Genomic DNA, 27,738 nt, shown 5'->3' with positions numbered 1-27,738 from the left:
TAAATTAAATCGGTTTATTAGCAGACGTATTTAACATGTGTCACCATATTTCAAAATAAATATGAAATCAATAAAATATCATGTCAAAGAATGTATCACAGAAGGCACAAAATGACTAGACATTTGATATAAAGCCCCTATACGGGATTTGCTCTTCTATGCGCTATGTGTTCTCTCTCTCTCTCTCTCTCTCTCTCTCTCTCAAAAAGGTAAATTTTCCCCAATCCGCTGGAGGAAGAAAACACAGCTTTGTGCAAGTAAAATACCATGAAAGCGAAATAGTATGATACCTACATGTATATTGAAGAGAAAAGTAAATACAGCATAATACCATCGTACATACACAAGTGTAGTATTGTCCGTCTGAATGCCGGAGATGTGCAGACTGCACAGAGATGCCCTTTTCTACATGTAATGTTATTTGTAAGACACGCATCATAAGAGTGACTGTACCAGAAGGTGAACACGTGGATGAATTTGTGGTAGGAAAATAACCATTACAAAATACTCAGCTGGATCTCGCATATCCGAGTCCATATGCAAAGATAAGTAATGTGAGGGATGAGTGGATTTAATTTTCTTTCATCCCTCCCCATTTAAAAGATGTTTTCCCAGTAATTGTCATGATACCTAAATTCAGTCAACGAAGTTTTCACACCGGAGAGACTTGATTATGTCTGTCAAATACCCTAACTCCAGAATTCTCTTTTTTCCTTCTTGCGTTTGGAAACCATGTAGACTCTCGTGTTGACCAAACGTTTCCAGCACTATTACTTCTTGATCCTTTAGCTGACGATGTTCTTCCGACGTTAACATTTCTAAAGGCAGTGCTATCTTGTGGAATGCTACCATCTGTGCAGCTCTGCAAAATTCCATTATCATCATGTAAAATTCCTCTATCGCCACCGGATGAACTACCTTCTGAGATCGGTATGGAGATCCCTGTGGACGCATTTGACGTACCAGATACGGATCCTGCCTCCGAACCAATACCTGATGAGCCGGTGGATACATTTGAAGGAGAGCCTATTAAAAAAGTATCGGTGAGTGTACCGGTAGATGGAATTATTTTTGTCCCCGCCCTCGATCTTGGAATTACGAGTCCATATGGGGTAACTCTTGGCGTGGTCATCTCCTAAAATTACACAAGTGAGTAAAAGTATAAATTTCAAGGACATGTATAATCCATTTGATTCCTATACAAAATCTTATTTATTTAAAAGGTTTGAGTAGAATCTAATTGATTCAGCAAATTATCAAAATTCTTAACGCTTTTAGTATTTCGATACGTAACTCGGCTAGAAAGTTTCTATCTCTTCATCAATACTTTATAATTTTCTTTTTTGTGATCTGTGTTTGTATTAACTGATGGTGACATCTGTCTACATTGGTCAGATCTGCTTTTGAACATATACAATTCTTTATGTTTATTTGTCTGAAACGTATAAGCTTAATCTTATATCAACGAAAATTATTTTGTCAGAATAAAAGAATTTCAAATATTGACAAATGATAGTTGTGGGCTGTAATACATTTTGGTTCGGTTATGTTTCTTCTCGAACATCAAAACAAGGAGGAATTTAGCTCCAATTCAGTTGGAGCAAACTGCCTCGCCCAAAGATACACTACGGTATCCGACCAGGATGATTCTTTACTCGATTTGAATCCGTATCTTATCGGCCCCAAGAATTAAAGGACCGAGTCACCGCATATCTTTGCAATATGAAAACTCTGAGATCTGAGAGTCTGAGAGTCTCAATAAGTGAGAAAGTGATCATCTTATGTTCAATACAGAAGACCAGTTTTTACCGTGCATTGATTAGGATCTTTATCGTTGTCCACGTCAGAAAAATAATCGCCATCATTATCTTCTTCATCTGTAGGTGGCAAGTCGTCATCGCTGTAATACTCGACGTCTGAGTCCCAGTCATTGTGAACATGACCGTCAAAGCTTCTTGTAACCTTGTTTGGCTTTTTGCCAGACTCTTCAACTTCAACATTTTCTAGTTGTAGATTCTCTCGTTTCTGTATTTCTACCTTTCCCTTGTGATCTAAAAAAGGAATAACTTTTCTATGATAATAACAGTAAAATCGGTTACAGAATCAAGTTCCTAAACTTATTAAATTGAACAAAATACATAAATTAGACTGAAAATCTTATGTACTTTTTATAATTTTAGCTTTAGGACATTTTAGTCACGAGATTAAGAGCTATTCTTTGTCCAATACTTGAAAGTTTTATGAATTAGAAGCCAGAATTCAGTATGGTTCTCAGAAACAGACTGTATTGTTGTATGACAGTAAATAAAACATAGTTCCATATTTCTATTTCCTCATGTCACCGAAGCTGCACAAAACTTCAGGGAGAGTGGAATACAAAGTTTATGTTTTTTCTGCCAATATACCGCAAAATTATAACATGTAACAAAAGTGTGTCCAATTATAAAATTTATTAGTATCATATTAAATATACGTTTATGCCAGTTTGAAGTTCTTTTATAATCTAATTGGAGAATTATCTGTGAATCATCACATCAAGTAAAACTAAATCAGCGCTGAGGATTGGTGAACATTAAAAGACTAGATCTGAAGCAAACATGACATAAAGGTGATATACTTTATTTCACAGTGTAAAGGATAAATTGACAGATATTATTCAACATTGCAATTAATAACACAGCATGAGATGCATTGCTGGACATATGCATTCATGCAGCTGCGTAAGTCTTGAATATAACCCATTTTGTTTGGATGGATGATGCTTTTATTCTAGCGATGAAAACATCAACAAACCACATTGTGCTTTGGTGGAAATCTTAACGCGCTTCAGAGCTTTGATTGCTTTGTTGCGTCGTTTCATTGCTTTTACAGACAATATTCATCTTTGAGTAATTTAAATAATGTTTGTCTGTTTGTTTACAAATAGACTCTCTCGAGATATTCATACACATGCTAAGCAGTACCACAACACTAACCATTTTCATCCTTTCTTTGATCCCACCGAGCATCTATGCTAAAAAATGCTGCTGCAGTTAAAGGTGCTTTCCTATTGACAATCCAGACGACAATGGCGATAATAATGCTAAGGATTCCTGTAAAAAAAAATGAATGCTTGATAATTTCTTATACTTCTCAGTTATCCTGAAAATCTAAAAGATTGGAAATAAGAGTGACGGGAATATAGTTGGTATTTTCAGTCAGGCGAACTCTTTATTTATTAAGTGATAAACGAAATATGTAGTGATTGAATTAATTTATTGAACAGTTGATTTATGTGTCATTGATTGACGTTTATTGTGGGTCAAACCTATACATTATATTGAAAATATTATCTACTCTTATCATAGTGAAACATGAACTTTACTAATTCAAACGAAAGTTCTGCAAAGAATACAAACAGGAGCAAACGAACATCTTCCTCCTGCTAGAGGGAATACATTTTCCATTATGTTGTGGTAAAAGTTAGTTTGCATAAAAGATACCTGCTGAAAAATTAAGCCCAATATATTCGATAGCTTCTTTGTCATGAGCAAAAAAGATATTTGGATCCCACGTGGCAATGTTAACGTTGTTAATGTGTTTAAAATACCTTTTTTTGTAAATTGCCGAATCTGTTACTCAGTACCGCGTCATGTATGGATAATAATAATAATAATATTAATAATATGAACCAGCCAAATGAGTTTAAACGGTAGCCAAAAAGGCTCAGATCCGGGTTGAAACACTCGCTACTTGGTCCGGCAAACGTTGCGATACCACATACTGCGAATGATTTGTATGAAGGTTACGTGGAATATAATACCTGAAGCCATACATATCCAGAAGGATCCTCCATAGGAAAACTTCAGGATGTCTTTATCTGTGAATGGAATCATCAGCTCAAAAGGATTTCGAACGTTTGACCAGACAAGTGTGGCTCCGATCATGCACGCTCCACACAGTCCCAGAACATATGCAGCGTAGCGTAGAGTCAAGAAGAACAGTATGTTGGCCAGAAGCCACAGAGCGAAAGCTAGCCTGCAATGAGTAATATAGATCCTGCTACATACAATGATAAGCAAACATGTATAGAAAGACCCATAGAACGGTACCTACTTCCGGAATTATAATACGCAAACTCCTCCAAAGCATATCATACATTGATATTAACTTTTCTTTTACTTTAATTTATAATTGCAACACTTACAAAGGAATGCAATATATATATATATATATATATATATATATATATATATATATATATATATATATATATTAATAATATGAATCAGCACGTTGACAGATTAATTTTCTCATATGTATATATATATATATATATATATATATATATATATATATATATATATATATATATATATATATATATATATATATTCAGACAGCTACGCATATCTGTACTGGATGTAAGCTTAATGATTAATGATTTGCAAATGTATTAATAATTTGTCTTGATAGAAAGGTATTAATATCTTGGTCTATCTTACCACAACAGAATTCCAGAATAAAACCCAGCAGTTCTGTAAAATCGTCCCCAACGAACACCCTCTTCATCGAAGACAAAGTATTCAGCGATCCAGAGTATAGGCTGGGGAAGACCGCGGAATTGTGCGGCACGGTATTCTTGATTGATGCGGCTAGCTAAAATAATAATAATAATAATAATAATAATAACATATGTAGTAGAAGCAGTTATACTTGTAGTAGTAAAGTGATTTATAGACACATGAGAAGGACCAATGAGGAATAATCATCAATGTCGATCAAGGGTATTAAAATGGAAACTTAGTATTAATTGGTAAAATATGTAAATGAGATTTAACAGACTTAAGTCCCTAAATAACTTATTTCTCTATGTACCAAAGTGAGGCTTCAAGTGAGACATTTAATCTGAAATTCAATCATTAATATCGAAAACCTCGAAAGAATCAACAGGTGAAGACGGTGTCTGATTATTCTACTCCAAGACTGATAATTTTACTGTGTTATGTAATGACCTTTTGGAACATGTGTCTTACCGTACGGTCCATATCCAAAACGACCCTGTGCCCCTTCCCATGAGAAGTGCTCATTGTAGTTGATGGTCTCATTCAATTGATGTTCCGGTTTTCCTACAAGGTAAAGACGCGATTATGTTAATTTTTTCGTGAATATTGAGATCCCTTACATAATGAAATCTTGTAAACGGGATTTTCCCCCGCTTCAATATCTTTAAGGAATTATACTAAATTCAGTACATTCTCGACACAGTTATGTAAGTTCTCTTTTGTTAGTTCTCATACCATATACCTTGGCAGCCATTATATTAAATCAGCTTTCCTCAGACTTTGTCGCGTCGCTAAATTCGAACTAAAGTAATTGTCGCGATAATATTTGACTTGCACTTGTTCAACAGTATTATTTAGTTCTCGTATTTCTACCGTATCTGAGTACTTCTCCTATCTAAGTAATCGATAATCAGACAAAAGTAAAAGTTTCAATTCAATACTTTATAATCACTGATACGGTTTAGGTGCAGACTAGGTATGAAGAGTAGGCACCCGTGCCATGCCCGGCCATTTTAATGATATTTCAAGAAGAAATAAAAGTTTAGGAGCTTTCGTGTGTCGTTCGAACGCTTATCAGGATGTAAATCAAAGAACCTCAACACTGCAAGAGAGTTGAATTAAGTTGTAACGGTACATACAGGTATCGGACCACTAATTATTTTACAGGCAGAGAACCAGTCTAGCTGTGGATGAATAAACAGAGTATTATATATTTTAAGATGCAAAAATTGACCTGTAAATGGATTTAATTGTTTCCATTTTATAGTTCGTAAATCTTAATCTATGTACGATAGTTGCCAGCCAAATATTTACTTGCGTTTTGATATCCTAAATTTAATTTCCAACTGACAAAATATTATATGGACTCTTCATCCGGGCCTATGCTATCAGGCGCATACCATGGTTTCCCCTTAATAATAGCATGAAGAGCAAGGATATGCTGTGAAATACTTGTTTTTCAAGGCTTAACAAATTATCTCTCTAACGGATGGAAGCATGTTTGATTTGTGTACCAATCTAATAAAGATATTAGTTTTATCTTCTTCTTTATTAACATTACGTTCTATGTGAAATCAATTAGTTTTCCTAGCTCTGTAATGTCTAGCAAATCGGCTTCCTGAACGTGGACGTTATCAGTTGCAGTGGAGTGCGTAACGAAATGCAGAGGAAAATGTGATACTTTCGCCAGGTAACAATGTTTGTTAAACATTTGTCGTTACAGCGAAATTTGCATTTGTTATCAGGTTTCTTGTTAATATATATTGCATAAGTTTATGATACAAGTGCTTATTATTATTCTGCACTTGGGTTGTACTTCTAGTGATGAGTTTTGGTAGAAAACGTAAAATTTGTACCTTTCAGCGTGATGTTTATTCCCCTCAATCCAATGAAAACACCTACATCTGCCTGTATTCCATCGCTAATACCAGCCTTGTATTTTGTATGAGTTGATATATCAGCCGTATCCCAAGTGAAGCCAAAGTTGGTCACTGAAAATAACAGACAAAATTCAGAACATCACCAGCAATAAGCACCGAAATCATATTCACAAGGACAGGATAGGTCCCCTAATATATTTTTTTCAAACACAGAGTGGTGATTAAAAAAGTTTGTTTCCATTTAAATACGAAAAATTCATAGTATCGTCGTACGTGATAACAATTTATCGATAAAGTTTAAAAGGAAAACAGTTTTCTTCAGGAGATTTTATTGTATTATCTACTAATGATCCTTGGTTCAAATGAACAAACAAGTTGTTTTTTTATTTCTTCTCATGCAAATATTCTCTTTTATGGGAGTAAAGATTGGTCGCTGTTGTTACTCTTAGTAACTACATCCAACCACAGCTGTAAATTTGTCTTCACGTGGTAAGGTTTGTCAATGAAGCTTACATGCACGTTACAATATAATGCCGACACACGCATTGAGATTTTTAATGTCAACGAATACGTACATAATATAGTGAGCACGAATATTTGTATTGAATACTTACACAGGATAACTGCTCCGATAAACAAAGTTGTGAGAATTCGGACGATGGTAAATACACTCTGAAAAGGTATATATATATATATATATATATATATATATATATATATATATATATATATATATATATATATATATATAACTTATAATAACTGTTTGTAGCATGATATAAAAAGGAGGAAAGAGCTTGAGTGAAACTTGCAAATTAAGTTGAACGATAACGGTGTATTTTATACATTTTAAATATATCTAATCCTAAAGGGGAATCCATATTATTAGCGAAAAATATCGGTGACCTTCTTATCATCATTATTAACATATAAAAACGTTTGCGACAATATTAAAATTATTATCTTTTCGTTGTAGTTTCTTTCAAAGCCATAATCTCTCTCTCTCTCTCTCTCTCTCTCTCTCTCCGCTTCATAATTGCATAGTTAAATGGATAATATACGACCGATGTATGATGAAATGACAGTTGTATGAATGTAATTCAATTAATAATGGAGTAGGGTTAACTTACCTCTTTTCCTCTTATGCCAGGTATGATAACAATGAAAGATACTGCAAGTATGCAAAATGCAAAGATGAGTCCCGATCCCAAGATGTCCGCCTGCCAGGCGGTCTTTATTTCAGGGTACACGGTGGGGCCGCCATTCGTGCGGAATGCTGAATATAGATCCGGGGATGAAGACATTCTTGCTGGCAAAATAAGTAACAAATTATTTGCAAGTAAAACCACTGTTGCTACAAAATGTCTGAAAAGATCGGAAAAATTAAACATAATCTTGTGATAAAATTTGACATCTGAATTTCCTGTATAAACTGACAAGATGCATAGGTGTGTGTGCGTATAAATTTCAAAAAAGGTTCAAAGTGTACAATTTACAATGAAATACAAGAAAAAATAAAAGACTGTGCAACGGTTACATAACTTCTAATCAACAAATAATATGTCAGTTTTAATGGACCTATACCTTTAGTTTCTCTCTTTTCTATTTCCTTTAATGTGTACTTATCTTGCTATTGCGGCCTTATATATAAAACTTTCAAACGAACAAGCATTTTTATTGGTTAGTTAATTGGCGAATGAGATAATTTATTAAGTATTCATGTAGACATATTCATGCTAGGTTTAAACAAGATTTTTCCCCTGTAGTTTCCAAAGACTTCCTGGTTTGCAATGACGTAAGTATAGCATTTAATTTCAACATTTGAATGAATAAGCGTCAGTTTCCCATTCCTTTCCCTTTTATCCAGTTATAGAATCCTTGCTTTGGTGTAATCAGACATATAATATATTTCTATTGTTTTAGTGATATTTGACTATTCTTCACAAAAAGGCCCTACCTGGTACTTATTAACATAAAGTCTGTCAACAAATATACCTATTTCAGGCTAAAAATAGCTGAAACGTATACTCCATAGAATCAATAAACACGGAAGTCAGAATGCTATTGTTCCATTCCAATGTTTGCTGAACAATTGATTAGCAAGCACCAGAAAATAGGGAAATTCCTAAAGGTAATTTTCAAACAACCCCCGTTTCTAACTACGTCAGTATAATCTCTGGCCGTTTAATCGCAACACTACTTCAATAATTCTAAGAACATTATCTTACAAAACAAAAACATCCTGTTTCAGCTTATTCACTTTCGTCACACGCGCAGCTATTCATAATACAAAAGAATTTACATAAAGATTATTTAAAAGTAAGTGTATAGACCATGAATGACATGTGACAATAATTTAATACGTATAAAACAACTACATCAATCCTTCCTGGAATGTTTTATTTTATTTTAGTTCATTTCATTTTGATTATTTTTAAACATGTTTCATTCTATGTACCTTTTAAAACATATAATAACAGCCGGATTAAAATTTTCATTGCAAATACTGTGAGGTTGAATATTTTCTCAATGAATGCCACCATAAATTATTACAGCAAAGAGTATAGGCTCGGAACAAATTTTCCAAAGAGACTCCTATCTATTTTGACTCTGGGAAGCATACATTTCTATATTTTGATTCTATAGAAACCGAATATATTTTTAGACGTTAAAAGCTCTTCAAAATAAGACATCTCCTTTGTTGTGTTCCTAAGTAAATTTCAATATTAGTGTCACTGCGAAATAAGTAAAAATAACTTTTTGTTGTGGACCAAAGGCTGTTTCGTATGAGGGAAACTCCTCCCTTTTGGTTCTCTTATTGGTATTGGGCAGCAAGGTATAGTGTGAATTTTCGTTTTATAGGCAAAATTCATCGTTCTTTTAAAAGATTTAGAGTTATCGTGATAAATATTTACTAAGGCCCTTCAATGTAAGTCTGCCATTCAATAAAATTGCATATATATGTGCAAGATAAACATATTCGAGATACAGTGTTATTTGCGTGTATTCGTTCCATTGGCTTCCTATGTCACCTATCGCTTTACGTGAACTTGTAATCTAGGCACTGAACTCTGGAAAAGGAAGTTTGAACTTGTTTACTGGCTCTTCATGATGCATTGTAGATGAGTCACACTCTTGATATATGTTTCGTATTACAATTGTTAAATTGTTATGGGTTTAGCGCCATCTTTCATCACATGATAGGGTATACATGGCGGCCTGTAAATTTGTTAGAAGAACTCGAGGAAACCCCAGGAAGAAGTACCGACACACGGGAAGCTAATGGTTAGCTTTCTCACATACCCACATTTGTCTTGTCCGAGACTCGAACTCACGCGGATAGACTTAATATAGACAACCGCTCCTATTCCCTAGTGGTTAGAGCTTAAGCTAGGATGCGGGAGGTCGTGGGTTCGATCCCCGGCCGAGTCATACCAAAGATTTATAAAAATGATACTAACAGCTGCCTCGCTTGGCGTTCAGCATTAAGAGGTTAGTGTTAGGACTGGTCAGCCTGGTGTCAGAATAATGTGAATGGGTGGGACATCATGCTATAAGTCTGCGGATGATGCTCCAGCGCTAGACATCACTATAAACTGATACAGTGCAGACATCGTAGCGATATAACTGAATTTTTTTAAAGCTACTTTAAAAATTATAATCACTTCACATCATGTAATACAGATGTTTTCTTCTAATAGATTTTTGAGTGATATAGACCTTTTTCAGGAAGTCGAATCGGTTTTTCCACTCCAATATTTAACGCATGCGCAATCAACGTAGGGCAATTTTTAAGCGATTGTCATGAACATAGGGTATGTTCTTGAAGAACGTTTCAAACAAATGTTTAAAGTTTTGACATCTATACACCCTTCACAGAAATAGTGTGTTTAAAAATCATGAGTAAATAGTTCAGTAACCTGCCTAAAACAGAAAAGTAGATATGAGCACAAAAAGCATCAGAGAGGACCAGGGCAGTGGAAAGGATTTGTGGGCCCTAGGAAAAATTATCCAATAGGCCCCAATGAATCACAAACTGAAACAACGGTGGACCCACTCACCGTTGTGGTCCCGAGGAGTTTGTCCTACTCTGTCCGTGGTCCTGGATAGGACTTACAAAGTTGTATGTTACTTTTCTGAAATCTGAAAGTAAATGGGTTGGGGAACGATTTTCGTATGGGACCAGAATTACAATTTATACAAATCTACGTGTATTTAGATGATTCTTCAAGACTATATACTCGCGAAAACATGAGGACTTATAAATCTCTTTGTTGCATATAATTAATTTCATAGTGGATGGATGCATACAGGTGAAACCATCACCATCAATGCCAGCGTAATCAGATCCCAAGCCCAATCTGAGAAGCCACACGAGTTACACATAGCTGATAGTACTGTTGCAACTGTCAATTGCAAATGTATCGCACGATGAATTAATTCATTATTATTATCCATATTTTTTCACGGAGCAGGCAAACTAGAGAGAGAGACAGAGAGAGAGAGAGAGAGAGAGAGAGAGAGAGAAAACATTTCTTAGCAGTTTTGGGATTCACATACATTCCCATTTAATTTATTAACTCCATGGCAAATCTTTGAGGAATCTGCTTAATATGTGATGTGCCGCCTTTGGTGTTCATTGTTTGCTGCTAATTAGACAAGTTAGCTTTTTTACTTTCAGATTATTCATTACCATGCAGTCTTAAGGGGGGGGGTCGATATATAATGGCAAATGTTCTATTCATGTAAGAAGTGTAGGTCACTCGAGTTGCCCTACGTCGAATACGCATGACCGTACCGGATGCGGCTATTGGATAGGTTTGGCCAACTAAAAATAGTATTTGAAAATGATCTATACGGGATTAACAAATAGCATGGATCATACATGGAGTACAGCGTTTCTTCCAACGTTATTCTTGTTCTGAATTTCGAATGTATGTAATGATCATTAGCTGTGGGTCTTCTCAAAGTCAACGTTGGTAACAGGTCAGAGTCTCCGTATTCCTTTTCCTCTTCTCTCTATCTATCCAGCCTCTTCCGGCCATCAATCGTAACTTGGCTGTCTGTTCTCATTTCCCTCTGCGTGGTACATTTATGGAGCTATTGTTACTTTAAAATTAATTAAATGCAGGGGTTTTTATTATTCTTGCGACGAACAATATTCCCAATAATTTTATGTCAGGTATTATCTTAACTCAGCAGACTTAGGCTGATATGGTCGGTTCGCAACCTGATACACACACAACCCTATCACGATAAAATTAATGTATTTTCCTAACTGCTAGCCACATTTCTAACTGGAACCATGACGCAACTAGACATCTTAGTAAATCGTAATGCGACCCTATACGCTATAAATCAATAACTGGATTATCTATATCGCCATGCGCCGATATCTCGCTTGGAAAATAATTCACAGCTTAATTACACGAATGAATTAATGAACTTCACGTCTTTATTATTATTTGATAACTGGCAATTCCTTGACATAACATTTCCAGATATAGTAAAATCAATTTCTAGCATACATGACACGTATAATTTAAGGCTGATATATTCACATATTCACACAATTTGTAACAGAAATAATGCATGAATTCCTTAGATTACGTTAGTGATTTAACATTCGAGACAAATGCATGGAAACCATTAACTTCCAAACTCACGGAAAATTGATGTATGAATTTAAAACAATTAAATGCAACAAGTAATTACAAACTTATATCAGGGGTCCCGAGTGGCCTAATGGTCCAAAGCGCTCACCGTTACGGATCACTGCCATCTCATCTCGTCTGCGTGGGTTCGAGGCTCGAGTTCGGCCAATGTGTGTATGTGAGAAAGGTTGCCCGTAGCTTCACGTGGGTCAGTGATTCTTTCAGGGGTTTTACAGGGTTCTTCCTCCACCATTAATACTGGCCGCCATGTATAGCCTAATCTTGTACTGAAAATGAATGTAAACTATACAACAATAGCAACAACAACAACAAGAATAAACTTATATCAATGAACGTATTGTAGGTAATTGAGACAAACCTTATGCCTTCATTTCCTTGTCTTGTCTCTTAGATAATTTAACGAGAAAATAATTTTTACAGATAACGGAACTAGGCTTCCCCTTCCACAGAAAAACTTTGACTGACTAATGTCTCTAGGGAGAACACTTAAAACCTTGAAGTTTTCTGGGAAAACCACACCCCACGTTTAGCTTAGCCAATCAGGATTAACTTTATCTAACGGCCAACAATTTAACACGTCCGTCAAAATAGGCACAAAGTAATTCTCTCTTTTCCGCCTATATTAATAACTAATCTGGAAAAACTGATTGTTTTGACACATATTTCAAATGTCACAAATTGTCCATTGATTGTCTCTACTCTGACACTTTCATCTACTTAACCATATGTTAACATCTCCTCTTCCATAGTTCTAACCTTTATTCTATCGGTTCCTAATTAAAGATCAATCCTGCCACCAAACTAGAGCCTATCCCATCCTTTGCAAGCAGCGATTTATAGTGAACCGAGACCATACGTCAAAATGTCTGCACCCATACATCCTTGGATAAGGCACAGGCGTTACATAATTAAAATCCTTTATCCGAAACCCTTACTGAAATAACAGCAGAGTGGGAGAGTAGGCAGATGTGTAAATGGGTTTGGTACTGTAAGCAACATTGGTTAAGGTTCTGTGTAGATTTTAGCTTCATTTTACATGAAGTTGTAAGACCTTAACTTGGTGTTTATGTGTCCTTTGAATCCGAATGTGACATTTCTGGTGGAAGCGGTACGGATACCGATATTTCAAGAGTGAATTTTGGGAATTTCTTCGACATGTTGGAATTGTATTATTCAGTTCTGGAAGCAGTGGATTCAGCAAACATGTGTGTGTGTGTGTGTGTGTGTGTGTGTGTGTGTGTGTGTGTGTGTGTGTGCCTTAGATTTGTAACGTAGCTTTAAAATAAATTCACCCATATAGCATTGGGGTAGTTCATACTACTGTCCATTACTGGGACATCATGCCGTAGACATGTATCATCATGTACCACATGAAACCAGGCCAACCAGTCCTAAAAGAAACCTCTTAATGCTGTGCGCTAACTCAGCAGCTGCTAATAACATTTGTATTAGTCTCTGATATGACTCGGACGGGGTTCGAGCCCAAGACCTTCTGCTACCGAGGAGGATGCTCTTAGGCCACCGGAGAGGTCGACACATCCTTCCGTCCATCCATCCATCCATCCATCCATCCATCCATCCATACATACATACATACATACGTACATACATACATACATATATACATACACTTATGACTTTTTGCTAAATGTAGCTGCTACGTACAGTATTTAGGGAATACTATTAGCAGTGACTAGTTATACTGCAGCGTATAACGTTCAGTTGTTGTCTGCTAGGTGCAAAGTGTGTATCACTGTGATAAGTGTACATGTAAAAACCCAGAAATTCGTGAGAAAAATAGAAAATCATTCCATTGGCTGTGAACGCAGTGCTAGAACTTACAGTATGTGCACATAGTTTGTCAATATGATGGCTACTTGTGACGTGGAAGTTGAGGGAGACACATGTTCTTCAAGACGCACTCAAAGAAAAGCGGCAGTACAGAATTTAATGGAATTTAACGATATTGAGACTCCAAAGTATGTAGAGGACCTTAAACGTGAACTCATGCCGCCATCCAAGGAAACAAAGTGAAAACCTGCCTCAATGAAATTGAACCGGTGTTATGACAGAAGGAGCTTTAATTGGAAATGGAACCTATAAACTGGAATTAGAAATAGAAAAGATAAGAATCGAAAGTCGATTGAAAATTAAGCGCTTGGAAACTAGTTACAAAGAGAAAAAGACCAAGAAAACGCAACGAAGAAAACGTCTTCACCTTCATTGCCATTTCTAGTAAAGCTTCAGACATATGAAAATGAACGATTCGAAGATATCTTGACCTTGCTAACAAATCAGTTGCTAAATGGCTTTACGGGAAACGTCAATCAATCTTTTCCTGAGTTCCATGTAATCATCACAAGCTTGAATTCCAACATGTCTAGCCTCACCTATCAAAAGAGTCTTTATCTGCAGTATTTTCAAATCGTTAGAAAAAATAATTTATATAAGTATTTCTCATAACCTATTTCCAAACATTCCCCGCTTTGTAAATTTTTATTTTGTTTACCACAATACTAACAATAGATGTGGTTTGTAATAAATTTAAATAACAGTGGCCTTGACAATTATGTTGTGTTCACTACATATCTATTTAAAGGGCACCAAAAGAAATAAATGTCTCAAGAAACATATAAGCAAACATATTTATGCCGTGTATTACGATTTATTGTACTCACTGTACTGTATCTATTCTGACTCCAGATGTTTGGCACACGATAAGTTGAAAAACTCATGGACTAACTGACGATTTGTAGATGTGAAAAAAACGTTTATCTGTTTAAAATGTAATCAATAGTTATATCATAAAACTTCAGGTGTAACCAAAAAAAGATATCATAAAACAATGGATCGGCAGAAGTCGGTGTCTCACTTGTTCCGGGTTACAACCTTTCACAAAAAGTTGAGGAAGGCGAGGTGGCTCAGTCTAACGCCTTAGCTTATTAACCAGATGGGTGCAGGTTTAATTTCACAATCGGATCCCTCGTGAAAGGTTACCGTGGTGTGTTCTCGGTCAAAGGAATTTTACTTTATACTACTACCCCTGACACAGCATAATCTTGATGTATTTCAGTAAAGTAATGCCAAACAAAACAAAACAGAACAAAAGCTTCAACAATGAGTTCGAAAACAGTTTAAGTGAATTTACGCCGCTCCTATGGATTATACCATTCTCGATTTTGGGGGAAGAATGTGATATAATAAATTTGCAAACAAATTAGTGGATAATGAATTATTTCAATCTGTACAGCATGTACCCATTTATTAATAAAGGTGGACTGAAGAGGGTTATTCTAACTTCAATGTGTGTTAAAGATTTGTGGCGGATAAAGAAGTAATCTTGATCGGCTAAGCTAAAGGACGGGGTGTTCCCAGACGGAATTCAGGGTTTTAAAATAGTTCCCCTCGTTAAAATTAATTAGTCTAAGTTCTGAGGAGACCCAGAAGTTTAGCTCCGTGAAATATAAGATTTCTCATTAGAGTGTCCTAAGGGGCGCGTTTCGGAAACTGAGGGGCACGAAAAGGACAGAGATAAATTTCCTAGTCAGGTGAGAGTCCCGATAAAGCACAAGGTTAGTCTTAATTATAGACAATGTGCTCATTAATATAAGTTTGTAATTATTGTTGAATTCATTCATTTTAAATTCATACTACAATTTTTCCTTAGGTTAAAAAAATAATCGGTTATGTGATATGATTCGTGGATCGAAGGAATGTCATGTAATATTTCGTTATATGAATGTGTTCGTATTTAGTTGCTTGTTATGTAATGGAAATCATGTGGTGTAAGATTTCATGCATTTCTGCTGGTACACGTTGTGAGAATAGGTAAGCTATCTGTCTTAAATTATTTGTATCATTGATAATGAGGATTGATTATTCTAAGTCTGGAAATGTACGTCAGTGGATGGCTAACTAGCAAAATAACGTAGTTAAAACAAAGACTGAAGTCCATTAGTTCGAGTGTAATTAAGTTGTGAATTCTCTTCAACCAAGAATCGAATAACGTGTGCCGACTGGCATGGATCAGCGGGGCTTGATTATTTATCTAAAGAGGTTTAATTTTGTCTTGGTCTCAGTTAGAATCAGAGAGCGATTAAAAAGACATACATTTAGGTTAATAAGACTGTGTATCAACATTAGGTTACAAAATGACCATAGCTATAGTGCTGTTGAATTCCGATAGAAGATATCTGACCAAAAAAGAGTGGGAATATATGTTGATCCTAGGATAAGAAAACAAACTGATATTTATTCAGGTTGGGTACTATGTTTTATTTTGAAGGAAAGAAAATAGCTCCACGAGCACAGTCTGAAATGAACAGATTGATAACCAGAAGATGTGTGTGTGTGTGTGTGTGTGTGTGTGTGAGAGAGAGAGAGAGAGAGAGAGAGAGAGAGAGAGAGAGAGAGAGAGAGAGCGAGCATATAGTTCTGTTGAATTCCGATAGAACATATCTGACCAAAAAAGAGTGGGAATATATGTTGATCATAGGATAAGAAAACAATCTTAACAGGTTGGGTACTATATTTTATTTTGAAGGAAAGAAAATAGCTCTACGAGCACAGTCTGCAATGAACAGGTTGATAACCCGAAGATGCGCGAGAGAGAGAGAGAGAGAGAGAGAGGCCGAACGACCACTAGCTTTTATTTGGAAAAGTCCGGAAGCACAAGGTGATGCTGTCATGCCGGCAATTTGAGTTCGATCAGTCGCTTGATCATACGATGAAATTTTTCTATCAGTATAACAAAACGGCTAATAGAATTTCGCAGAATTTTGTAACTCTATTTCTGAGAGGAAGTGAATCTTTACACGTCATGTTCGATTTCATTTTCTTTATGTAATTGTTTAAATTGTTATATTTTATATACGGGAACTTGTGTTATTCTATTATATATCTCCGCTTAGATCTGTTAATACATCCCTTAATTTCATATTTTATTTTATTGTTTACTCGATCCGGGCAATGGCATCGTGGTCGATCATCCCCTAGATAACGATAACCAAAATCCGGGGGGGGGGGGCGGTAAATCATACATCACCACCACCTCCATGATACTGCACAAATTCCTAAATTCTTGGCATTTCTGACAGGTTTATGACAACAACAATACTCTACCTGAATATTCTTCATTCACATGCTCGATACCTTTCATATACACGAGATTCGAAATGATTTAGTTTCGTCAGATTAGAAAGATGGAGGGAATAGAGCAAGGAGAAGACAATGTTATACGTATTTATTTTTCAGAACAATTAGAATTACCATTAAGGTTTTCATTTTTATTTCACAGCTCCAGCACAAAATCCTTCTTGCAAATTATACATCGGAGAGTAGTGAAGACAGTAATATATATAAAAACCATTGCAATATCGCAAACATACATTGGGGGTGGGGGCGATTGTATTGGACTACTGATAACCAAAAGTGGAGCGTGCCACTGAGAGCAAATGAACCAACATGATTAAAAATAGATTACTTTTAAAAAATGACAAAATATTTGTGTGCTTCAAACATATTTATTGGCAGAGTTAACATTGGATTGTGAAGTGCGTGTGTGTGTGTGTGTGTGTGTGTGTGTGTGTGTGTGTGTGAGAGAGAGAGAGAGAGAGAGAGAGAGAGAGAGAGAGAGAGAGTACGGTCAATTTAAAGGAATAATAATCTTGCTTTCCGCATGTGATGAAAAGCTGAATTTTTCGTTTAAATTTGTAAATTATTCTTTGCACAAACAAATTTTGTGTGCATGGCAGATGTAAATAATTCAGTAACACATTAAATCGACCTATAGGTATGTCTGTATATATTGACCAAAATTCAGCTTTCTTCGTTGCATGTACAACGTTCTTTTACATACCAGAGTCCAGCATCGTGGAATGAATTGCCCACTGAACTTAGACACAAAGACACAGTGATCCCATTCAAAAGTGCTCTTAAAACTCACTTATTTCGACTGCAAGAACAAACTTAAAGACTTAATAATGTTTCCTATCTTAAATATTTTCAGTATGTTTTTTATGTTTTCTAATTTCATGGTGTTTGTTTTTTGTAATCATATTGTCACAGAATAAGGCAAGAAATAGATTGGTTTTGCCTTAGAACGATTTGACTATCTTTCGTTGTACATGCGTACAACGTTACCTAGGGTGAATAATTGTTTTTCCAGGTAAGCTACTGTACTAGCATGTATCTCGTCGAAAATTACTTGCAACGAGAGACATTACAACCATGATATGCACGGGTATTTTACCCTGACTATTACTCAAGGAGATATGGATTTAAGGTAGAGTCCATTTCTAAGCGAGACTGGTCGTTTTGGATCTTGTCAAGGAGTGAACGTTCTCCATTGTGTTCTCCAGCCATAGGGCTGTTCAGGGCTGTTCAGAGTTGTTCATGGCTGTGTAGAGCTGTCTGAAGTTGTTCTGGGCTGTTCAGGGCTGTTTAGAGCTGACAGGAGATGTTCAGGGCTGTTCAAGGCTGTTTAGGGATGTGTGAAGCTCTTCAGAGCTGTTTAGGGCTGACGGTAGCTGTGTAGGGCTGACTGTAGTTGTTTAGTGCTGCGTGCTGTCTATACGTATGTGTATACGTCTGTCTGTACACGCGGTGGAGCCATGAATGTTGACGTAGCCAATACAAGGGTGATGTATGCTGTCTGTACGTATGTGTATACGTATGTCTGTACATGTGGTGGATCCGTGAAGGGTGTGAGTGGCCGATAAAAGTGTGGGCCAACCCAAGGACTCTGTGAAACTGTGTGGTTCATCTGTTTATGAATCATACGACTGTACAAGTGTCAATAGGCATACGTTTGTTCCAACTGATGTTTCAGTTGTGTACATTTTCAATTGAATGATATTATTTTGAATCTTATTGGTATTACAGGAGATTATGTGAAATCTCGCTTACATTGCATAATCTAGGAGATTATGTGAATCTCACTTACAGTGCATAGTATTGTTTGAAATATTTGAATTCCTTGAGATTGTTTGAATCTTAATCGTATTCCATACGTGAGATTATGTCAGTCTCTCTTACAATGCATAATATTATTTGAAATGCATTTGCAGTCCATGAGGTTATTTGAATCTCTCTTTCCATATGTAAGATTACATGAATCATATTTTCGTTTTTCAACTTGTGAATGTTTGTGTAGAGTGATTGGATCAATCGTATGTTGAAAGCGTGAGAGAATCATTGTATTTATAATATATATATATATATATATATATATATATATATATATATATATATATATATATATATATATATATATATATATATATACATTTTTATTAATTCATTTTATAAATTTCCATCGTCCATCACATTGTGTTTGCGTTATTCATTTAATCCAAAACCCACTCGGTTACAATTCTGTTACAATATCATTTTATGTTTTTTTATGTTATAGGTGTTGTCTGATGTTGTAAAGCGGTTAGAGCTTGTAAAGATTATGCGCTATACAAAGTCCTCATTATTATTATTATTTATCTGTCTATCCAATGTCTATCTGTACACATACGTATCTATCAATCTCTCACTTTGCATCCTAAGTCCCTTCATTCCCCAAACCATCTGTCTGTCTGTCTGTGTTTTGATCTATCCATTCATTACTCGTTTCTTGTATATACTTATAAACTGTTTATACTTTTCAAAATATAAGTGTTGGTAAATTATTCGTCGTTGCTTCTGAAGATTATCTCACTGTTGATATACAGTGTCAGAACAGATGATAAGAGAGTCAAAGAAAGAAGTGAATAAAGGATAAATGACATGTATGTGAAGGACGAGAATATAACAAAGACAGTCTTACTTTTCATTTATGGCTTAACCACTATATATAATCTCGTCCTCCGATTGTTGATTCGTTATTTTAACCTATTTATCCATGGGTAAATTTCTTCTTCACTCTGCTTTATTTTAACGACCCGAGTACAATATTATTTAAAGTTAAATTGGATACTTGTTTTTGTTTTCCGCTTATTATTTATATCCTTAATTCTTTTTCTAGTTTATGTTCGTGTTTTAAAGTTTTGAAGGGTCAAATGCGCACAGACTGAACCTATCAGCCTCTAACGTCCAATATGAACTTTGGAGCTCCATTCGAGATGGTTATAGCATGTGTCCATGAAATAAGTTGGTTATCAAAAGCCACTTGACTTTGATTACAGTCAGTAAAAAAAAAAAGTACACATTGCGGCCCTTTTGGCACTTACTGTATTAAAAGAAAAACATACTATAGTGTTTTCCATTTCGATCTCAAAATCAGTCTACCGTTAGGATACACAAACGCTGTATCCTTTGCAAAAACATAAATTTATTTGTTCACTAACTTCCTGATATGCTGAGAGAGAGAGAGAGAGAGAGAGAGATAGAGATAGAGAGAGAGATATGAGAGGCACAACCTGTCACTAGCAATTGCAGTGAATTATTTTAGTTTGCATCCATTTTTAAGTACAGATTATTAGAAAATCTGCAGTAACTTTCATTTATGTGAATTCATGAAATTTATTTCAACAAATAACTTTTATTACAAATCAGTTTTAAAGTCATGACTAATTCGCATGCATATTTTAAGCCTTGTTCACAGATAATACGAATCATTCAATTACCTGTCCAAATACAGTATAATTATACTAGTCGTTGAGTTGAAACTATTTGCATCATGCAGGGCCGGTTTAACCCAATAGGCGAACTAGGCGGCCGCCTAGGACGCCAATATTTTGAGGCGCCAAAAACGAAGTACAAACCGCTCCGGATGCAGGAGATTGTGGGTTCGTGTAAAAAAAAAGCGACCATTCCCCCCCCCCCCCCGGGAAAGCTCGTAAGGTGGAAGCTTTCCCTAGGGGGCAAAAATACACGTGCGCCAGCCCTATGCGTCATCCATATTAATAAACGTACACATTATACACAAAGTACTAAACGTACGGATAACAAGGAAGTTGTGTTAATTGCACGCATGTATAAAGTGACTTAAAACAACAAAGCTGGATTACACGCCCGCCTTGTTACCCATACATCTAAATACCTGTGTACATACCATTCCATTGCGATCGTCAATCGTTCACGTAATACCTCTTTGTAAATACATGTATACGTACGTGAGCGAGTGTGTTGGAATAAACAACATAAGTGTTCCTATTAGTGCAGGAGTGCACATCCCGTGGATCCGGTCCGCGAACGTGTTCTGTCCGGCCATCAGGGCAAATTAAAACAACAAAGAAATCTGACCCGTGAACAGTAATTAATTAAAGAAATTAGTGTTTGCGGCCCTAGATTGGTGTTAGAAAACGCAATGTGGCCCTTGACCGAAAAATTATGTGCACCCCAGTAGTAGTAGTGCATGAATGCGCACATGTGCCAATGGTTAGACCGAATATGCAGTTGGTAGATTTTAATAAATGTGTAACAAATCGAGTGCAAGTTGAAAATTGACGGATCTGTAGACAATACTAGGGACACATTCTTTACATTCAAGTACAGTTTTTAATAAACACATTGCAAACATCTATCAATACTGATCAAAGATTCTATTCAATCCTTTATTTATAATTGATTTCTTGTTTTAGCTATGATAATAATAATAATAATAATAATAATAATAACAATACTTATTATTATTATTATTATTATTATTAGGTTCGATTAACTCAGAAACATGGCTACATTGCAAGATATGTTCTTACCGAAATTAGTACATTGTTTTACATTTGTACTTAAAAAAACTGTGTACTTTATTTCACACGTAATCGAAATGAAACAATAACACGCGTAGGAGTTCTCAACAAAGAAGTGTCTGTAAGGCATTGTCGATATGGAAACAAGGAATAGATTATTGATAAAAGTAAATAAAGATTTTCACATGAATGTAATCACTGCCCTTGAGTTACCTATTCTCAGGGCCGGAATTTTCCATAGGGCAAAGTGGGCAACGTGTCCAGAGCCCCCAAGGCTCAAGGGGTCCCGTATTTTATCGTCTGATTTTACAGGCAGGGTACCCCAAGCTCAAAGGGCCCCGTATAGTATCGTCTGATTTCACAGGAGTTTTGTTAATAGCACTGTAACAATATCAATGGACAAGACAGGATAGCTATGGGCCCCTGTGTTGGCTGTGCCCAGGGCCCCCAAAAGCCTTAATCCGTCCCCGTCTATTATTGGCGTAAAATTCAGGCGTAGTCTTTGAATTCTAGAAATGGAAGTTCATACTCTTCAAAGTGTAAAAGTAGATCGTAGCAGGCATTGTTTAGTCTCCAGTCTTCACATGTAAATATCGTAAAATACAAAATTGTTTTCTAGTATCCTTTTGCATTATATCCGATATTAATAAATACCAATGATCATACAAGAAGTACTTAACTTTGCTGTCTTGCTGCTACCAGTAATGATCATTAGCTTTGAGTATTTGAACCTCGGTTAAGAAATTACAAAAATGCAGATATGTTAAAAATGAATATGATATTTAAAAGACAATATATTCATTTATTTTAAATTAGTGCCTCTTTTTTAGAAATGAATATTCTGATCTGATATTTCATTGTTAATTTTGTAAAATAAGAATAAACATTGGAGAAACGTTTGATTTTGTTGTTGTTAGTTTTTTATATTTATTTGTTTGATTTTGTTTTCTTTACCAGAGCACAGAGGCCGGGTTGGAGTTCAATGTATTCACCTTTTATATAAAAAGATAGTGTTCAACATCTATGCATAACAAAGACGTACATAGATTACAAAGTATGAACATTCAGAATTAGCGAATAATTATGCATTGCGTATATCAATTTGACCTCCATATATCTGAAACTTCCAGAAATGAGACAAAAAGACACAGACATACAAGGGAAGAGATAGAAATAGCATGTTATTTGCATTTCTTTAATGTTCATCTTGTAAATTGATGGACAAAATGAAATACTAACTTTGTTACAGTTAACATAACCAGGTCAAGCAATGCTGGAGAAAATTATGATTTAATTCTCTATGTTTTCAAAAGAAACTATCAAACATCTAAATCCGGAGACAATGCATATAATAAGCAATCTTAATTTGAATTGTTTATATTATTCCAATACACAATACCAGCTTAATGTATTGTATTGACTGTAACCCATATATACACTGTAGCGGGAGCCGTCAATGTACAATTAAGTTTAGTGCTTGTGTATGTCAGCAGTATGGTAAGAGATAGCAGTGGCTTTATACAGAATATTGCATACTAATTATATAGCAGTTAACTTCAACGGCAATCTCGTAATAAATCTACTTGAAATTACTTGATGATAATAATTTGATTTAGTTTGGACTTTTCTAGTCTTAAACAAAATGTAATAATGGGTACGTGATAAATAATGTATGATTTTGAATTGTTTTTAAATATAAGGCCAAAATTCTGTTACACCCGAATGTTCATACGTTGCCACTCTGTCAGCTATCTGCCACTGCACTTTCTGCACTCGTATTTGTAGACTCATGTTTACGCCAAATGACCTCTTCTAGTTAATCGATACTTGTACATCTCGGCTTCATCTATGGCGGTAACCAAGCCAACTGTTTAGACTGCGCAGGAAAATTCATCTGAACACAAAATTAAGACAGAACTAAGTTGTCCTCTCAATGTACGTGTTATGCGTATTTAATATTATTCTTGTTTATACATTCATACCTTTGATTAAGTAAAAATGTACAAAATGGACAAGTGATAGTACTGACGATAAACTGAGTTGTCCAAAATAGTCCCTATCAAATTCATTCTATTTTGCACAGTAAAGTAAACTAATGACTTTTTTCCTAGTAAAAGCATTACAATAATCTGCAGTAATTTCTGTTCTAACTTGTTCTGAAAACAAAAGTCCGACTAGCCTATGATTAAATAGGCATACCACGGACATTGAGAGGACAACTTATTTCCTTCTTAATTCTGTGTGGAATTATTATTAATGGCTGTAAATTGTAGCAATTTCACATTAGTTTCAGTTAGATTTTGCCTACGTGACTTGGGCCTGTGTTAGAAATATTAAGAGCGTAAAATTACATAGGATCTATAAATAGATGCTTACGTATGTGTTGACAATTACTACTAATACTTTTGATAATAAGACTTGTTGTTGACTTTGACGGAAACAGAGAAGAGAAGAAAATGCAGTTACAAGTGCAGGAAGAGAGAGAGAGAGAGAGAGAAATTCAAAAGAAGGAAAGAGATATTCAAACGAAATTGTCAATACATAATGAAGAAAGAGATGTAAAGAGAGATGTAAAGGCAATCAAGCTAAAATAATTTCATCTGGCAAGCATAATATACCCCGCTCATGGAAGTTCAGTTTTGATGTTAACAAAAATAGTAGATTGGTACTTACAGAGTGTAATTATTGGCAAAACTAGTGAGGTTTACACTTTTCCAAAGACTTCCTATCATGCAATGACGTAATTATACCATTTAATGGCAACATTTCCATGTAACAAGAATCAAAATTTCCCATTCCTTTCCCTTTCATCCAGTTATGGAATCTTTTCGGTGGATAATCCTAAATATGATATATTCCTAATTTCTTTAATGATATATGATTATTCTTAAAAGAAAGTCCCTACCTTTTAGCTATTAATATGAAGTCCATCAACAAACATACAAAATTTAGTCTAAAATTAACCGAAGCATATGTTCCATATAATCTATTAACACGGAAGTCAGAATACTATTCTAATTGTTCCATTTCAATAACTGCTTAACAATTGAATAGCATAGACCTTACAATAGGCGAATTCCTGAAATTTAATTTCAAAATACCCCGTTTCTAAATATATTATTATAAACCCTGGCCACTGAATCGCAACACTAATGGAACTCTTCAAAGAGCATTTTCTTAAGAAATAATCCATCCTTTTTCAACATATTAATGTTCTTCACACGTGCAGCCATTCGTATGACAAATGACTTTACACAAAGGCTTTTTTTTAAAAAGTGTATAGACCATGAATGACGTGTGGCAAAAGTTCCATTAAAAATATTATATAGTGGAATGTTTTGTTATGGAACGCCACCCTTAATTATTAGAACAAAGAGTATACGCTAAGGATCTGTATATAGTTTTCAGTTTTGACTCTTGCAAGAATATATTTTTATATTTTCTTTTTGTTGGTGGCATTTTTTATAGAATACGATTTTTAAAAAAATAACATACATAGTGTGTCATTTGCTTTTATTCAATAGAATGCATACCATTTTCACAGTGCAAAGTCATGAAGTTAAAACACCGTTGCACAAAATGTAACGCAATAGTTGAATTGGTTACTTAAATAGAGCCTTGTGCAATTTCCCATTAAAACTTTTGTTAACAGGGTTCAATATTTATGATACATTTTTTTATTATTATCGGTTCGTATTTCTTTTAACTGTGTTAGGGATGGAATATTGGAGTTGTGAACTATGCTTCCATGAAACGAGCCTGTTTTCAAATTAGCATAGTCAAATGATAATAAGAAACAGATGGCGATGCCAAATATTATCCATCATAATTATAAAAGTCCAACTAAAAGTACGCTAACCAATAGCATGACACTGCTACCTCTGTTGGGTCTTGGTCATGTAATGTCATGATATCGGGGACTAATACATCCTCTAAGATTCTTAAACAAATATTCTTGACGATTTCTACTCAGTTCTGCACTATACACAGGTCAGAATGCTTGTCAATCTCGATCATCTCTATTGGGACCTTCACAATATTGATGGGGATCTCCTCCTGAGTCTTTCTTTTTCAAACACTATGCCCGATGCGTCAGCAACTACCCGGAAACACACACACACACACACACACACACACACACACACACACACACACACGAGAGCGCATAACTACGTTTTAATGTCATATTTCATACTCACTTTTTTCTTCAATCGCTGGGAAATATTAAAGTAATAAACAAACTGTTGCATGAGAGCATTGGCAAAATAATGTAAAGCTTTATTCTATCTCATAAAATTCGCCTGAGAATAATTAAACAGTTTTTTATGATTCTTCATTATAAATAATAGCAACATCTTTGTATTGGATGTAAGGCATGATTATAAAATTCGCCTGAGAATAATTAAACAGTTTTTATGATCCTTCATTATAAATAATAGCAACATCTTTATATTGGATGTAAGGCTTTATGATACACTGTTCCAATGTACAAAGATGGCATATCGTTTGATAAGCAGAGTAAGTGCTTGCAAAACTGGTCGATATATCCCTTCCGGTCACTCCACTGTCATGTAGTATCTCCAGCAGACTGGCAATAGTTTGCCTCCTCTTTCTCATCACTTAACATTCGTCTCATGTTTAAGATGTCATAAATAGCATGTTGGTTCAGACTGGCAATATAATTTTCCCCGCAATGCCACTTCTTTCTGACAAAATTATCCACTTTCCTTGAACTGACATCTGTTCTTTTTTGTTTTTAATGACTACGTCGTCAAAGCCACTTCCTCCTCAGTGTTGGATTCTACGTCTTTGGGTTTATCATTCGATAATAACGAAAGAAAATGAGATGTGGTGCAGGAACCCTACCAAAAGTGTTCCGTAAGTTTAGCTTATCCTCCTATTAAAATGAACACAATTTACACTTTTCATTTTTTGCAATTAAGCCTTCTAGCTATTTTTTAAAGACTGACTGTACTTCTACAAACTTTCATTACATGAAAGGCTTGATTATAATATCGCAGATAAACAGGTTAATTTTGTCATATTCTAATTTTTACAATGTAAACTTTCCTAAATATAAATTTTGTTGAAGCAATAAGGAAAAATAGTGGACAAAAATGCGATAATGGGATTTGTACTGGTTTCGCACGGATAGCCATGTAAAAGTATGAAGTGTACTTACAGTTTTAATGGTTGTGCCACAGAACCTAAATTGTTGCACATAATCATTTTTATTTTACAGAACTCTTCTGCCCACTTTGCACTATTTCGCGGAAATAAAGTCTTCGATTGACTCCTCCCCCAAGTGTGACAGAAGGTATAAGTGATAACAATATTATTTTAATATTAACTTATATTAATAATATTGTCCTTTCCAGAATGCATGAAAAACGTGGAAAGAGATCTCTTGAATCCAGTACCGGTCACTCGTGAAATTGGCAAATCTCTTTCGTGCAATCATGAAGTACGAATATTGTGACGTCATGATTTTGTTGGGAGTTTCCCAACATTTTTGCTTAATCTCATCTAGCTCAGGTACTCGCATGAACTAACTCATATATAAAATAGTGAATATATCGTTTTCTTGTTATTCGTGTCTCTTTTACAAAAAACAAAAACAAAAACAGTATAATTCGCGTCTGACATTTTTCTGATAAAGCCACAAATTAAACAGCAAACGTTTTGGAAACATTCACAAGTATACAATCTATTTCCTTTAGATAAAGGATATTAACGAAATGAATGTTTCAGGTATCCCGGTTTTGTTTCGTTTAAAAGGATGCAGGCAATTAATGTTTTTTTCGGAATTAATTTGATCTTCACATTACAATGAGTTCTTTCAATATCATTATCATTACCATCACCGTCATCATCATCATCATCATCATCATCATCATCAGTCCCCGTAGTCTGGTAGACCGTTGGGGCACCGCACAAGACCGAACAACCAGCTTCCTTCATT

At 35.2% G+C, this 27,738-nt stretch overlaps 1 protein-coding gene and 2 long non-coding RNA genes across 4 annotated transcripts; 1 reads left to right on the top strand and 2 right to left on the bottom strand.

Annotated features, from left to right (window-relative positions):
• On the bottom strand, positions 1–12,561 carry LOC149803677 (dual oxidase maturation factor 1-like). 2 transcript variants are annotated; one of them, XM_089953452.1, is made up of 10 exons: positions 12,458–12,561; positions 7,555–7,733; positions 7,039–7,096; positions 6,401–6,535; positions 5,016–5,108; positions 4,485–4,638; positions 3,803–4,017; positions 2,976–3,092; positions 1,810–2,051; positions 1–1,135 (listed from the first exon to the last, which is right to left on the bottom strand). In XM_089953452.1, exons 2-10 carry the CDS (start codon positions 7,726–7,728, stop codon positions 653–655), a joined length of 1,671 nt encoding a protein of 556 aa, XP_089809578.1. In that variant the 5' UTR covers positions 7,729–7,733; positions 12,458–12,561; the 3' UTR covers positions 1–652. The 2 variants fall into 2 exon arrangements, with proteins under 2 accessions (XP_089809578.1, XP_089809579.1); XM_089953453.1 differs by lacking the exon at positions 12,458–12,561 and adding an exon at positions 8,009–8,108.
• LOC149803675 (uncharacterized) lies at positions 11,254–27,281 on the top strand. The gene is made up of 3 exons (XR_016420243.1): positions 11,254–11,410; positions 26,554–26,654; positions 27,155–27,281. It is a non-coding gene; the product is annotated as an uncharacterized LOC149803675 (long non-coding RNA).
• LOC149803676 (uncharacterized) lies at positions 22,958–24,671 on the bottom strand. The gene is made up of 2 exons (XR_016419972.1): positions 24,450–24,671; positions 22,958–23,670 (listed from the first exon to the last, which is right to left on the bottom strand). It is a non-coding gene; the product is annotated as an uncharacterized LOC149803676 (long non-coding RNA).
• Positions 27,282–27,738: the final 457 nt, after the last annotated feature.

This window comes from Sinohyriopsis cumingii, chromosome 3 (assembly GCF_028554795.1).
Source record: "Sinohyriopsis cumingii isolate HCF-2022 chromosome 3, ASM2855479v2, whole genome shotgun sequence".
NCBI classification, from domain to species: Eukaryota; Metazoa; Mollusca; class Bivalvia; order Unionida; family Unionidae; genus Sinohyriopsis; species Sinohyriopsis cumingii.
Note: the sequence above shows the minus strand (reverse complement) of the source record. Positions and strands in the feature narration are given on the sequence as shown.